Source organism: Cervus elaphus, chromosome X, assembly GCF_910594005.1.
Source record: "Cervus elaphus chromosome X, mCerEla1.1, whole genome shotgun sequence".
In the NCBI taxonomy this organism is placed as follows: domain Eukaryota; kingdom Metazoa; phylum Chordata; class Mammalia; order Artiodactyla; family Cervidae; genus Cervus; species Cervus elaphus.
In genome coordinates, this window is record NC_057848.1 from 38,147,587 (window position 1) to 38,163,116 (window position 15,530).

Genomic DNA, 15,530 nt, shown 5'->3' on the forward strand with positions numbered 1-15,530 from the left:
AACACATACAACCTCATAAGTAGTCAATTTTAAAAAAGGCCCATTAGAAATGAATCACAGGAAATATTAGAAGATAAGCTTCAAAAAGGATGACAGAAAAGCGTGACAGAAAGTTATGACAGAAGAAAAAATGGCAATTGGGAATGAGGATACATTAGATATAGAAGGGATAAAGATGCTTTCTAGTATGGTTTTTAATTCTATAAATGTAGTAGCAGTGCAAAAAGAGATACTTAGTGGTTATTTTAAAAACTATTATAGGGCAATATACTTTTTACTAATTGATGTAATTAAATCTCACAGGTCAAAGTTTTATTTGTGAAACAATCATTCTCTTGTTTAGCAATAAAAAATCAACCTTGTCAAATACTCTGAAAAAAAAAAAAGAAACTATTATAGTGGTCCCTAATACCACACATCAGTCATTGAATAAGTTTTAATAGTAATTATTTTTCAAAACATCTTTAAGCAAATGCCAACATACTTTTTTAAACATTCTGAAACATGGTCCTGTGATCCATAAACATTTATCGCTTTGAATATGTAAAAAACATAGTCGTTATCCAAATTAAATGCACCAAAATTATTCTTTTAATTTTCTCAAAACAAACAAAAAAAATCTCAGTTCTGCTTTATTATTTCAATATTAGTAATATAAATGTAGCACTCTTAGTACATGAAGATGGCAATAACAGCCAACCCTCAGCAGCACGAAGAACCTTCTCTGTATAAAAAATGGACTTGCACTGATTTTATACTCATTAACACAAGGTCCTCCTCATTGCCAATAACATGCATTTGGAGAAAGCCTAGCCAGAGAGAGAAATGCTCCTTGACCAAGACACAGACTAAAGTGAACCTGTGACTCTCAAACTGTCACACTGATTTAATCAGTGATTATATAATTCAATTTTAAGGAGTTTACACATATCCCGAGTAACTCAAAATCAGATAAAAAGCACACTATATACTTGTGACATGTACTTGGAAAAAATGCTTATAACATATCATGCTATTGTGAGCTAAGATGAATATCAATTATTTAGCACAAAGGAATAAAAAAGATATTGAAGCAATAAATAGAATGACTATATGAGTATAAAGTATTCTGTTAATTATATATGTAGTTTTATATTTTTTTCCTAAGTATTTCCTATTGCCTTTTAGTAGATGGTCTTCTTGTTTACTGTTTATTTGACAATCTTTAAATATCAGATTTAATGATTATAAAATTTGCCCATTTAAATCTCATTACTGAAAAAAATACCTGTTCTTCTGCTCTTGCTGCAATAACTGAACAGCTATTTTCCTCAAATCAGTTACTTCCTTCAAACCATCATCCTCTTCCTCAGCAAGTAATTGTTCTTTCCCAAGTCTGAAAGGTAACATAAACATGATTATCCAAAAAGCAAGGCAGATATTTTATGACAGCTTTCAGATGTAGAAACCATTTTTTATTTTTAGTAGCACGTGAAATGTTCTTGTATTTAAAATGTTAAAATAAGAAATAAAGAATATTAAAGGAATATACAAACATATTAATATCTATCCTCTCTACTCAATAGGAAATGTCACATACTGGTTATATTAATATAATTAATGGCTAACAAAGTAAACTGCATTACCATTTTGTAATTTCTGAAATGTGAAATAGCCATAGTAATTTAACAATGCGTATTCTCCATCTTGAGTGTAATAAGGACCACAGAGCTCTATTTGGCCTATCTTTAGAAATAAATAGAAAATGTTATGAAATTTTTTCATTTTATCAAACCACTCTGCTTTTATCAGTTCATTTATTTTGATTTTTAAAATCCCTGTGTAAAATGTTTAAGTAGTGAAAATGCAAAATAGATAGATTGGCAAATTTGCAAAAAATATTCATTAAAATATATGTATCTTTTTTGTCATTTAAAAAGAACAAAGAAATTTTAAAATTGTTCTCTAAACTCTAGTAATTTTATGCCAAAGGCATTTCATTTAAAAAATGGTGTCAGCGACTTCCCTGGCAGTCCAGTGGTTAAAACTCTGCATTTTCACTGAAGAGGACACAGATTCAATCCCTGGTGGGGAAACTAAGATCATGCACGCTGCATGGAAAGGTAAGTAGGCAAGTAAGTAAGTAAATAAATAAATAATGGTATCAAACCTAAGACTGTATCTTTACCATATCTTGCATGCTACTGGAGTCTCTCAAGGTAAGACAACTGTCCTCATACAATAATATGAGAAAGTAAGAGAAAAATGAAACTCAGAGAGTAAAACAAAGCACTGTAACCTCCTTATGGGGCACCAGAGATGATTAATTAATGACTATTAAAAAGTTACCAATGAGGTCATTTGAGGGAAGCACAATACAGAGAAAAGAGAAAAACCTGGGGATCAGAGAGCTAGACTCACACCCGCGGTTCTAGTGGACACTAGCTAAGTGGTTTTAGACAAGAAACTTTATAGTCTCCCAGCTTCACCTTCCTTATCTGTAAAAATGTGGACAATATCCACCCTGTAGGATTTCGTGAAGATTAAGTAAGAAACATAGGAAAGCATGTAGCACAGATCCTGGTAGATGGTAGGTATTCAACAAATACTCTTTCCTTTCTGAAAAAAATGTGGTAGGTCAATTTCTATCATTTCATAAGACAAAGGATACATAAAAGATCCAAAGTAAATTATTTTAATAAAACAGAGAAGTAAATACCCTTAAAATTACCATACCCAGTCTCATGTAATGTAAAGTTTATTAAATCAAGAGTCAGAACACCTCAGTTTGAGACATTTGAAACTCCAGGTCTCAGTTTCCTAATTGGTCAAATTATAGCAATACCATCTGTTTTAAAGAACAGCTAGATAGCTCAAATGAGGCAATGTATGGGAAAGTATAATTTTCTTCAATAATAGTAATGGGGACATTATAATTACACTTATGGAGAAAAACAGTGTATATACTACATTCAACTTATATGTTTACTATAATTTTCAGCTTAATTGAGGAAAGCACACAGATGAAATATTCACAAATTAACTATCTGAACCTAACAAGTAAATGAACAAAGAATTTATTCATTTAAGCAGAAATATCTAATGATATTTCAAGTATTAATAAGCAGTACTTCAATTTGCAAATTCATGTGTGCTTACCTTTTTTCATCTCCCAATTCTTCATTTTTCTGAGATTTTTCAGGACCTTTCTCTTTTCCCTTATATAAAAGAAAGTTATCATTTTAAATCGCATGGTTCACTTTTGTGAGATTAAGGAGAATGTGTTATTGATATTTGTTCAAAGTTTTCTTTACCTTAAGGAAAGCAACAAATGATCCAATATGTGCATCTCCTCGTTCAGGAACTACTACATCATCTGTGTTGGCGTCAGTAAAATCATACACCTCCTGGTCTAAGTATAGATTAATACTTATTAGAAAATATGAATAGCAAACAGTGTGCTCTGTCACTGCAGTGCTTAGAAAAAAGTATATTTTTCTCAATAAAAGATCAAAGATGCTATAACTTGGGGGCTTCCCAGGTGGTACTAGTGGTAAAGAACCCACCTGCCAATGCAGGAGATGCAAGAGATATTCGATCCCTGGGTCAGGAAGGTCCCATGGAGGAGGGCATGGCAACCCACTCCAGTACTCTTGTCTGGAGAATCCCACAGAGAGAGGAGCTTTACAGGCTAAGGTCCATAAGTTGCAGAGTCGAACATGACTGAAGCAACTTAGCAAGCACGCGCACACTATTATTTTTAAAGCCCACTTTTAAAAAAATATTCATTTTTAAAAAGGGCTATATACATGACATAAAAGCAGCAGACACCTTATGAATTACCTTTTTGAGAATCAGGTTTACTTCCTACTGAGTGACTGTCATTTCTTGATGTCTGCTCTCTATTTGATTCTGACACTTGAGAATGAAGGCTAATTGTGTCGTCATCTGATGGCTGAATGCAATAAAGTAAAAAGTAAAAATGAGGCATTTTAAACATATGATAAAGATTAAGTTGCTTTAATTCCATATATGAAGTACAGAACACCTGATTTAAATCTCCAGTTTTAAAACCAAAAATTAATATGAGTTTTACTGTTTTGCTTTTAAAACTGTACAAGTCTTTTTTTTAACTTGAGGCCATAAAATGCAATGCTGATCACATTTTTAAGCAAAATAAATGAAATGTGTGCAAGTGCCTATCTACTTCAAAGCTCTAGTAAATTTTTTTTGTTTTTCTAATAACATTTTAAAATAAAATAGTTCAGTAATAGAAAAGACTCACTTCTGTTGTAGACAATCGTTTCTCTCCATTATCACTTCCAATTCCAGAGTCAGGACCATGATTTTTATTTGGATAAAAATCTTCCATACTATGGAAATACAAATTCTAAGGGCAGTTAAGGTTTTCTTCTTAAATAAGCAATACATAATTGACCTAAAATTTCGCTAGATAATATAGAATATATACTTTTGATATGTAAGATCCTTAAAAAATATGAGGGGAAAAATATCGGATCAGATAAAACACTTTATTCATGTCCTTCATGTAATATTTTCACATGCTCTGTTGTAAAATAGGTTAACAATAGCCTTGACAATAGCCTATTATTTCTCCTGAGAGATTCAGAAAAGCAGATAGTCCTGCTACAAAATCATCTTGATAAAGACCTATTTTTCTTATGAGTTTATCAAATTTCTCCATATAATGCTGGAATGTTTTTTAACCTTAATACAACCATATCTTCATTATCTCTAAAAATATATTTAGCTTCATAAATAAGAACCATTATGTAATTAAGAGAAAAAAGGCCCAAAAAATGCCTGTAAAGCATTGAATAAGCAATTGTTTTGGTGTGAGGAAAGAGCTGTCCTTGCAAATTTCTGAATTACAGTATGTTACTCAGGCTGCAAAATAGTTTTCACTTGAATTTGCAAATTTACCATATACTCTATACTCTATATATTTGTATATTTACCATATACTCTATACTCTACCACTCTATACTCTACCATATACTCTACATGACCATACATATGCCAAGAATCAGGCTAATTTTTTTAAGTATTTTATTTTAAGTATTTATTTTAAGTATTTTATTTTAAGTATATAATACTTCACATTCCTTGTGAAAACTCTAGCAGGTTATTGGTGCTTTCTCATTTTACAGAAAAGGAAACAGGCCAGAAAGGGTTGAAAAAATGACCCAATGACATACAACTTGCAAATGGCAGTCTAAGTTTTAACCCAAGATTATCTAACACTGAAGTCCCTGATCTCCTATATTTCTTCCCCAAATACTGATTTTATACTTTTCAGGAGTATATCAACAAACTTAGGGAAGCAATTACCAAGGGTTAAAGCACTATGCTGAACACCTGAGATGAGATGCATTTTAATATGTTTGCTTTCAAAGCGATCTCAGCCCAGAGAGGGAGTATGCTTATCTGTTCTGAAGGATATAACAAAGGTAAATGGGGCTTCCCAGATGGTTCAGAGGTAAAGAATCCACCTGCCAAGCAGGAGACAAGGATTTGATCCCTGGGTCGGGAAGATCCCCTGGAGAAGGAAATGGTAACCCACTCCAGTATTCTTGCCTGGGAAATCACAGTCGGAGGAGCCTGGCAGGCTACAGTCCATGGGGTCGCAAAAGAGTCAGACACAACTTGCCGAATCAATAGCAAGAACAAAGGTAAATATAAATTTTTCCTTGGGAAGGTGAGGAAAGGCCTCACCCAAGAAAGCAGCATTTGAGATTAATCTTGAAGGATGAAAGACAACTCGGCATTTGCCGAGTGCCTACACTGTGTTAGATACTATGCCTGGTGCACCTCATATTTTGTTTATAATGAAATTGTACAATTTATGCATTATTATTTCTTCTTACAAATGAAGAAACAAAGCTAATAAAAGTTAACTTCCCAAGGCGAAATATTATGACATTTACTGAGTATCATTTAATGAACTAGTTGCCAGACACACATTTAATTCTCACAACAAGCTTATGAAGTATGTATTGTTAACATTTTAAATAAATAAACAGGCTCAGAGAGATTAAATAACTTGCATAGGCCAAGTAGGAATTATGAGATTAAACCATAATTAGAACTAAAATCCATCTGACTCCACAGCCCAATAAAACTGGAAAAGGTCAGTTTTCATTCCAATCCCTAAGAAAGGCAATCCGAAAGAATGCTCAAACTACCTCACAATAGCACTCATCTCACACGCTAGTAAGGTAATGCTCAAAATTCTCCAAGCCAGGCTTCAGCAATACGTGAACTTCCAGATGTTCGAGCTGGTTTTAGAAAAGGCAGAGGAACCAGAGATCAAATTGCCAATATCCGCTGGATCATCGAAAAACCAAGAGAGTTCCAGAAAAACATCTATTTCTGCTTTATTGACTATGCCAAAGCCTTCGACTGTGTGGATCAAAATAAACTGTGGAAAATTCTGAAGGAGATGGGAATACCAGACTACCTGACCTGCCTCTTGAGAAACCTGTATGCAGGACAGGAAGCAACAGTTAGAACTGGACATGGGAAGATGGAGGAGGAATAGGACGGGGAGACCACTTTCTCCCCTACAAATTCGACGGGGAGACCACTTTCTCCCCTACAAATTCATCGAAAGAACATATGAACGCTGAGCAAACTGCACAAAACAACTTCTGATCACTAGCAGAGGACATCAGGCGCCCAGAAAAGCAGCCCATTGTCTTCGAAAGGAGGTAGGACAAAATATAAAGATAAAAATAGAGACAAAAGAGCTAGGGACGGAGACCCGTCCCGGGAGGGAGCCGTGATAGAGAAAGTTTCCAAACATCAGGAAACCCTCTCACTGGCAGGTCTGGGGGAAGTTTTTGAATCTCAGAGGGCAACCTAACTGGGTGGAAAAATAAATAAAACCCACAGATTACATGCCTAAAAGCAACTCCCAGCAGAAAAGTACCCCAGATGCTAAGCATCGGCCACCAGCAAGTGGGGGCGGAACAGAGAGGAGCGGGCGGCATTGTTTACGGTAAGGACCGGGCCTGGATGCCCTGAGGGCAATCGGAGGGAGCTAATGTGAGATAGCAACTTAAACTGTGGGATAGCAAGAGAGAGAGAGAGAAAATTAACCTGCGAAAAGCGCGCGAACCGAACACACTGTCGGCCGCTGGCAGAACAAAAGAAAGACTGAGCAATTCCAGAGATGAGCTAGCTGACGGCGGCTGACCGGCCCATCCCCGGCCGGAGGCAGGGAGAAGGAGAAAGGGGCAAACTCGGCCCCAGAGACGGCATCCGTTACCAAACTGCAAACAGGCTCCCAGTTTCTAACCACAGACATCCTAAGATTCTGGATGGTTGACATCTGCCAGGAAGGTCGTGGCTAGAGGCCAGCTGCCCAGAACAGACACAAGCTGCACCCAACCGGCGCCCACCCACGGAAACTGAGGCTGGGACCGTGGAGGGGATAAGGCATGCTGCACCCAGGCAGAGTGCGCTCCTCAAGCTCCTGGCTCCCTGAGCTGCTCAGGCCGGGGAAAGCACAAAACGCAGGCCCAAGCGAGTCTGCGCTTTTGTGGAGTACCCGAAAACTGGAACCGCATGCCACGCAGGGCCCCCTCCCTATAGAGCAGCCTGGAGCCTGAGCAGTGTAGACAGGGAAAGCACACATGCCCGCCGCGAGCGGGGGCAAACACAGTGTGGCCGAAGACTGCGCGTGCTCCCCACACGTGCCAGTGATATCTCTCTGCAGCGCCCCTCCCTCCCCGCAGCACGACTGAATAAGCAAACCTAAACAAGAGACCACCTCCGCCTGCTTGTGTCAGGGCGGAAATTCGATACAGAAGAAACCTGCAAACAGAAGTCAAATAAACAAAAGGAACTGCTTCAGAAGTGACTGCTGCAACAGATTAAAATCCCTGTAGTTAACACCAACTACACCTGAAGGGGCCTATAGATAGCGAGAAGTGTAAGCTGGAACAAGGAGCTATTTGAAACTGAACTAAATCCACGCTGCCCACAACAGCTCCAGAGAAATTCCTAGATATATGTATACTGTTTTTTTTTTTTTTAATTAAAAAGAGTTTTTTTCTTTTCTTTTTTTTTTTAAATTTTTTCTCTTTTATGTTCTTTTAAAATTCCCTAATACTCCTCTATTACTCCTTAATTTTCATTTTCATTCCCATATATTTTTACTACTTTTTTAATTAAAATTTTTTTTCTTTCTTTTTTTTTCTTTTAAAGTCCTCTATTACTCCCCTATTACTCCTTAATTTTCATTTTCATTTCACTATAAACTTGAAAAAAAAGACCCTATTTTTTTTAAGACCCTATTTTTAAAGCAAACTTTATATATTTCTTAAATTTTTTGTGTTTTTGTTTTTAATATTGTATTTTTAAGAGTCTAACCTCTACTCTAGATTTTTAATCTTTGTTTTTCAGTATTTGATATCAACTTTGGACATTTAAGAATCCAATATTCAGTACCCAGTACTGAGTACCCAGTACTCAGGAGTGTGATGATTACTCTCTCCCCCTTTTGACTCGCCTTTTTCTCCCCCAGATCACCTCTATTTCCTCCCTCCCCTTTCTCTTCTCAATCTAATTCTGTGAATCTCTGTGGGTGTTCTGGGCTACGGAGAACACTTAGGGAACAGAGTACTGCATAGATCTGTCTCTCTCCTCTTGAGTCCCCCTTTTTCTCCTCCTGCTCATCTCTATCTACTTCCTCCCTCTCCTCTTCTTCATGTAACTATGTGAACCTCTCTGGTTGTCCCTCACGGTGGAGAATCTTTTCACCATTAACCTAGAAGTTTTATTATCAGTGCTGTATAGTTGGAGAAGCCTTGAGGCTACTGGAAGAATAAAACTGAAAGCCAGAGTCAGGAGACTTAAGCCCAAAACATGAGAACACCAGAGGACTCCTGACTACAGGGAACATTAAGTAATAAAAGATCATCCAAAAGCCTCCATACCTACACTGAAACCAACCACCACCCAAGAGCCAATAAGTTCCAAGCAAGTCATACCACGCAAATGCTTTAACAACACAGGAACATAGCCCTTAGGGTCAACATACAGGCTGCGCCGAGTCACACCAAACACACAGACCCATCTCAAAACTCACTACTGAACACTCCACTGCACTCCAGAGAGAAGAAATCCAGTTCCTCGCACCAGAACACTGATGCAATCTTCCCTAACCGAGAAACCTTGACAAGCCAATCGTCCAACCCCACCCACTGGGAGAAACCTCCACAATAAAAAGGAACCACAGACCACCAGAATAGAGAAAGGCCACTCCAAACACACCAATCTAAATAAGACGAAAAGGCAGAGAAATATCCAACAGGTAAAGGAACATGAAAAATGCCCACCAAGCCAAACAAAAGAGGAGGAGATAGGGAATCTACCTGAAAAAGAATTTAGAATAATGATAATAAAAATGATCCAAAATCTTGAAAACAAAATGGAGTTACAGAAAAATAGCCTGGAGACAAGGATTGAGAAGATGCAAGAAATGTTTAACAAGGACCTAGAAGAAATAAAAAAGTCAATTAAAAATGAATAATGCAATAAATGAGATCAAAAACACTCCGGAGGGAACCAACAGTAGAATAACGGAGGCAGAAGATAGGATAAGTGAGATAGAAGATAGAATGGTGGAAATAAATGAAGCAGAGAGGAAAAAAGAAAAAAGAATCAAAAGAAACGAGGACAACCTCAGGGACCTCTGGGACAATGTGAAATGCCCCAACATTGGAATCATAGGAGTCCCAGAAGAAGAAGACAAAAAGAAAGGCCATGAGAAAATACTCGAGGAGATAATAGCTGAAAACTTCCCTAAAATGGGGAAGGAAATAGCCACCCAAGTCCAAGAAACCCAGAGAGTCCCAAACAGGATAAACCCAAGGTGAAACACCCCAAGACACATATTAATCAAATTAACAAAGATCAAACACAAAGAACAAATATCAAAAGCAGCAAGGGAGAAACAACAAATAACACACAAAGGGATTCCCATAAGGATAACAGCTGATCTATCAATAGAAACCCTTCAGGCAAGAAGGGAATGGCAGGACATAAAGTAATGAAAGAGAATAACCTACAACCCAGATTACTGTACCCAGCAAGGATCTCATTCAGATATGAGGAATTCAAAAGCTTTACAGACAAGCAAAAGCTGAGAGAATTCAGCACCAACAAACCAGCTCTTCAACAAATGCTAAAGGATCTTCTCTAGACAGAAAACACAGAAAGGTTGTATAAACGCGAACCCAAAACAACAAAGTAAATGGCAACGGGACCATAACTATCAATAATTACATTAAATGTAAATGGGTTGAATGCCCCAACCAAAAGACAAAGACTTGCTGAATGGGTACAAAAACAAGACCCCTATATATGCTGTCTACAAGAGACCCACCTCAAAACAAGGGACACATACAGACTGAAAGGGAAGGGTTGGAAAAATATATTTCACGCAAATGAAGACCAAAAGAAAGCAAGAGTCGCAATACTCATATCAGATAAAATAGACTTTAAAATAAAGGCTGTGAAAAGAGACAAAGAAGGACACTACATAATGATCAAAGGATCAATCAAAGAAGAAGATATAACAATTATAAATATATATGCACCCAACACAGGAGCACCACAATATGTAAGGCAAATGCTACTGAGTATGAAAGGAGAAATTAACAATAACACAATAATGGTGGGACACTTTAATACCCCACTCACAACTATGGATAGATCAAATAAACAGAAAATTAACAAGGAAACAAACTTTAAATGACACAATGGACCAGCTAGACCTAATTGACATCTATAGGATATTTCACCCCAAAACAATCAATTTCACCTTTTTCTCAAGTGCACACGGAACCTTCTCCAGAATAGATCACAGCATGGGCCATAAATCTAGCTTTGGTAAATTCAAAAAAATTGAAATCATTCCAGTCATCTTTTCTGACAACAATGCAGTAAGATTAGATCTCAATTGAAGGAAAAAAAAACTATTAAAAATTCCAACATATGGAGACTAAATAACACGCTTCTGAATAACCAACAAATCATAGAAGAAATCAAAAAGGAAATCAAAATATGCATAGAAACGAATGAAAATGAAAGCACAACAACCCAAAACCTATGGGGCACTTTAAAAGCAGTGCTAAGGGGAAGGTTCATAGCATTACAGGCTTACCTCAAGAAACAAGAAAAAAGTCAAATAAATAACCTAGCTCTACACCTAAAGCAACTAGAGAAGGAATAAATGAAGAACCCCAGGGTTAGTAGAAGGAAAGAAATCTTAAAAATGAGGGCAGAAATAAATGCAAATGAAACAAAAGAGACCATAGCAAAAATCAACAATCTAAAAGCTGGTTTTTTGAAAAGATAAACAAAATTGACAAACCATTAGCCAGACTCATCAAGAAACAAAGGGAGAAGAACCAAATCAACAAAATTAGAAATGAAAATGGAGAGATCACAACAGACAACACTGAAATACAAAGGATCATAAGAGATTACTACCAGCAGCTCTATGCCAATAAAATGGACAACTTGGAAGAAATGGACAAATTCTTAGAAAACTTTAACTTTCCAAAACTGAACCAGGAAGAAATAGAAAATCTTAACAGACCATCACAAGCACGGAAATCAAAACTGTAATCAGAAATCTTCCAGCAAACAAAAGCCCAGGACCAGATGGCTTCACAGCTGAATTCTACCAAAAATTTAGAGAAGAGCTAACACCTATCTTACTCAAACTCTTCCAGAAAATTGCAGAAGGTAAACTTCCAAACTGATTCTATGAGGCCACCAAACCCTAATTCCAAAACCAGACAAAGATGCCACAAAAAAAGAAAACTACAGGCCAATATCACTGATGAACATAGATGCAAAGATTCTTAACAAAATTCTGGCAAACAGAATTCAACAACATATTAAAAAAGATGATACATCATGACCATGTGGGCTTTATTCTAGGAATGCAAGGATTCTTTAACATCTGCAAATGAATCAATGTAATACACCACATTCACAAAATGAAATATAAAAATCATATGATTATCTAAATAGATGCAGAAAAAGCCTTTGATGAAATTCAACATCCATGTATGATAAAAACTCTCCAGAAAGCAGGAATAGAAGGAACAAACCTCAACATAATAAAAGCTATATATGACAAACCCACAGCAAACATTATCCTCAATGGTGAAAAATTGAAAGCATTTCCCCTAAAATCAGGAACAAGACAGGGGTGCCCACTCTCACCACTACTATTCAACATAGTGTTGGAAGTTTTGGCCACAGCAATCAGAGCAGAAAAAGAAATAAAAGGAATCCAGATAGGAAAAGAAGAAGTGAAACTCACACTATTTGCAGATGACATGCTCCTCTACATAGAAAACCCTAAAGACTCTACCAGAAAATTACTAGAACTAATCAATGAATATAAGTAAAGTTGCAGGATATAAAATTAACACACAGAAATCCCTTGCATTCCTATACACCAACAATGAGAAAACAGAAAAAGAAATTAAGGAAACAATACCATTCACCATTGCAACGAAAAGAATAAAATACTTAGGAGTATATCTACCTAAAGAAACAAAAGACCTATACATAGAAAACTATAAAACACTGACGAAAGAAATCAAAGAGGACACAAACAGATGGAGAAATATACCGTGTTCATCAATTGGAAGAATCAATAATGTGAAAACGAGTATACTACCCAAAGCAATCTATCGATTCAATGCAATCCCTATCAAGCTACCAACGTTATTTTTCACAGAACTAGAACAAATAATTTCAGAATTTGTATGGAAATACAAAAAACCTCGATTAGCCAAAGCAATCCTGAGAAAGAAGAATAGAACTGGAGGAATCAACCTGCCTGACTTCAGGCTCTACTACAAAGTCACAGTCATCAAGACAGTATGGTACTGGCACAAAGACAGAAATATAGATCAGTGGAACAAAATAGAAAGCCCAGAGATAAATCGACGTACCTACGGACACCTTATCTTCAACAAAGGAGACAAGAATATACAATGGAAAAAAGACAACCTCTTTAAAAAGTGGTGCTGGGAAAACCACTTGTAAAAGAAAGAAACTAGAACACTTTCTAACACCATACACCAAAATAAACTCAAAATGGATTAGAGATCTAAATGTAACACCAGAAACTATAAAACTCCTAGAGGAGAACATAGGCAAAACACTCTCTGACATAAATCACAGCAAGATCTTCTACGACCCACCTCCCAGAATATTGGAAATAAAAGCAAAAATAAACAAATGGGACCTGATGAAACTTAAACGCTTTTGCACAACAAAGGAAACTATAAGCAAGGTGAAAAGACAGCCTTCAGAATGGGAGAAAATAAGAGCAAATGAAGAAACAGACAAAGGATTAATCTCAAAAATATACAAGCAACACCTGCAGCTCAATTCCAGAAAAATAAATGACCCAATCAAAAAACAGGCCAAAGAACTAAACAGACATTTCTCCAAAGAAGACATACAGATGGCTAACAAACACATGAAAAGATGCTCAACATCACTCATTATCAGAGAAATGCAATTCAAAACCACAATGAGGTACCATTACACGCCAGTCAGAATGGCTGCTATCCAAAAGTCTACAAGCAATAAATGCTGGAGACGGTGTGGAGAAAAGGGAACCCTCTTACACTGTTGGTGGGAATATAAACTAGTACAGCCACGATGGAGAACTGTGTGGAGATTCCTTAAAAAACTGGAAATAGAACTGCCATATGGCCCAGCAATCCCACTTCTGGGCATACACACCAAGGAAACCAGATCTGAAAGAGACACGTGCACCCCAATGTTCATCACAGCACTGTTTATAATAGCCAGGACATGGAAGCAACCTAGATGCCCATCAGCAGACAAATGGATAAGAAAGCTGTGGTACATGTACACTATGGAATTTTACTCAGCCATTAAAAAGAATTCATTTGAATCAGTTCTAAACAGATGGATGAAACTGGAGCCCATTATACAGAGTGAAGTAAGCCAGAAAGATAAAGACCAATACAGTATACTAACGCATATATATGGAATTTAAAAAGATGGTAATGATAACCCTATATGCAAAACAGAAAAAGAGACACAGAAGTACAGAACAGACTCTTGGACTCTGTGGGAGAAGGTGAGGGTGGGATGTTCAGAGAGAACAGCATTGAAACAAATATACTATCAAGGGTGAAACAGATCACCAGCCCAGGTTGGATGCATGAGATGGGTGCTCAGGGCTGGTGCACTTGGAAGACCCAGAGGGATGGGATGAAGAGGGAGGCAGGAGGGGGGATTGGGATGGGGAACACATGTAAATCCATGCCTGATTCATGTCAGTGTATGGCAAAAACCACTACAATATTGTAAAGTAATGAGCCTCCAATGAATAAAAATAAATGGAAAAAATAAATAAATAAAATAAATTGCATGTGCAAAAAAAAAGAAAAAAAAAGAACTGGACATGGAACAGCAGACTGGTTCCAAATAGGAAAAGGAGTATGTCAAGGCTGTATATTCTCACCCTGCTTATTTAACTTATATGCAGAGTACATCATGAGAAACGCTGGGCTGGAAGAAGCACAAGCTGGAGTCAAGATTGCCAGGAGTAATATCAATAACCTCATATATGCAGATGACACCACCCTTATGGCAGAAAGTGAAGGTGAACTAAAAAACATCTTAATGAAAATGAAAGAGGAGAGTGAAAAAGTTGGCTTAAAGCTTAGCATTCAGAAAACTAAGATCATGGCATCTGGTCTCATCACCTCATGGGAAATAGATAGGGAGACATTGGAAACAGTGTCAGACTTTATTTTTGGGGGCTCCAAAATCACTGCAGATGGTAACTGCAGCCATGAAATTAAAAGACATTTACTCCTTGGAAGGAAAGTTATGACCAACCTAGAGAGCATATTAAAAAGCAGAGACATTACTTTGCCAACAAAGGTCCCTCTGGTCAAGGCTATGGTTTTTCCAGTGGTCATGTATGGATGTGAGAGTTGGACTGTGAAGAAAGCTAAGTGCCAAAAAATTGATGCTTTTGAACTCTGGTGTTGGAGAAGACTCTTGAGAATCCCTTGGACTGCAAGGAGATCCAACCAGTCTATCCTGAAGGAGATAAGTCCTGGGTGTTCATTGGAAGGACCGATGCTGAAGCTGAAACTCCAGTACTTTGGCCTTTCATGGAAGCGTTGACTCATTGGAAAAGACCCTGATGCTGGGAGGGATTGGGGGCAGGAGGAGAAGGGGACGACAGAAGATGAGATGGCTGGATGGCATCACCGACTCGATGGGCATGAGTTTGAGTAAACTCCGGGAGTTGGTGATGGACAGGGAGGCCTGGCGTGCTGCGATTCATGAGGTCGCAAAGAGTCGAACACGACTGAGCGACTGAACTGAATTGATACTATACTAAGATACATTGGTCTGTTTGAAACAGATGACAATGATAATAATAAGCTATTTGTTGAGGAATTAATAAGACATTGTGATAAATACTCTATATGCATTAT

The 15,530-nt window shown here is 37.2% G+C and overlaps 1 protein-coding gene across 4 annotated transcripts in view; it reads right to left on the reverse strand.

Moving 5' to 3' along the window:
- The window catches only part of LRCH2 (leucine rich repeats and calponin homology domain containing 2), a 106,540-nt gene that overhangs the window by 35,130 nt on the left and 55,880 nt on the right, over positions 1-15,530 (reverse strand). For all 4 annotated transcript variants that reach the window (XM_043896680.1, XM_043896679.1, XM_043896678.1 and 1 more), the window contains exons 7-11: positions 4,265-4,352; positions 3,823-3,934; positions 3,294-3,391; positions 3,139-3,197; positions 1,268-1,375 (exon numbers count right to left, since the gene is read on the reverse strand). In XM_043896680.1, coding sequence (XP_043752615.1) covers positions 1,268-1,375; positions 3,139-3,197; positions 3,294-3,391; positions 3,823-3,934; positions 4,265-4,352 — 465 coding nt within the window. The remainder of the gene's footprint in view (positions 1-1,267; positions 1,376-3,138; positions 3,198-3,293; positions 3,392-3,822; positions 3,935-4,264; positions 4,353-15,530) is intronic.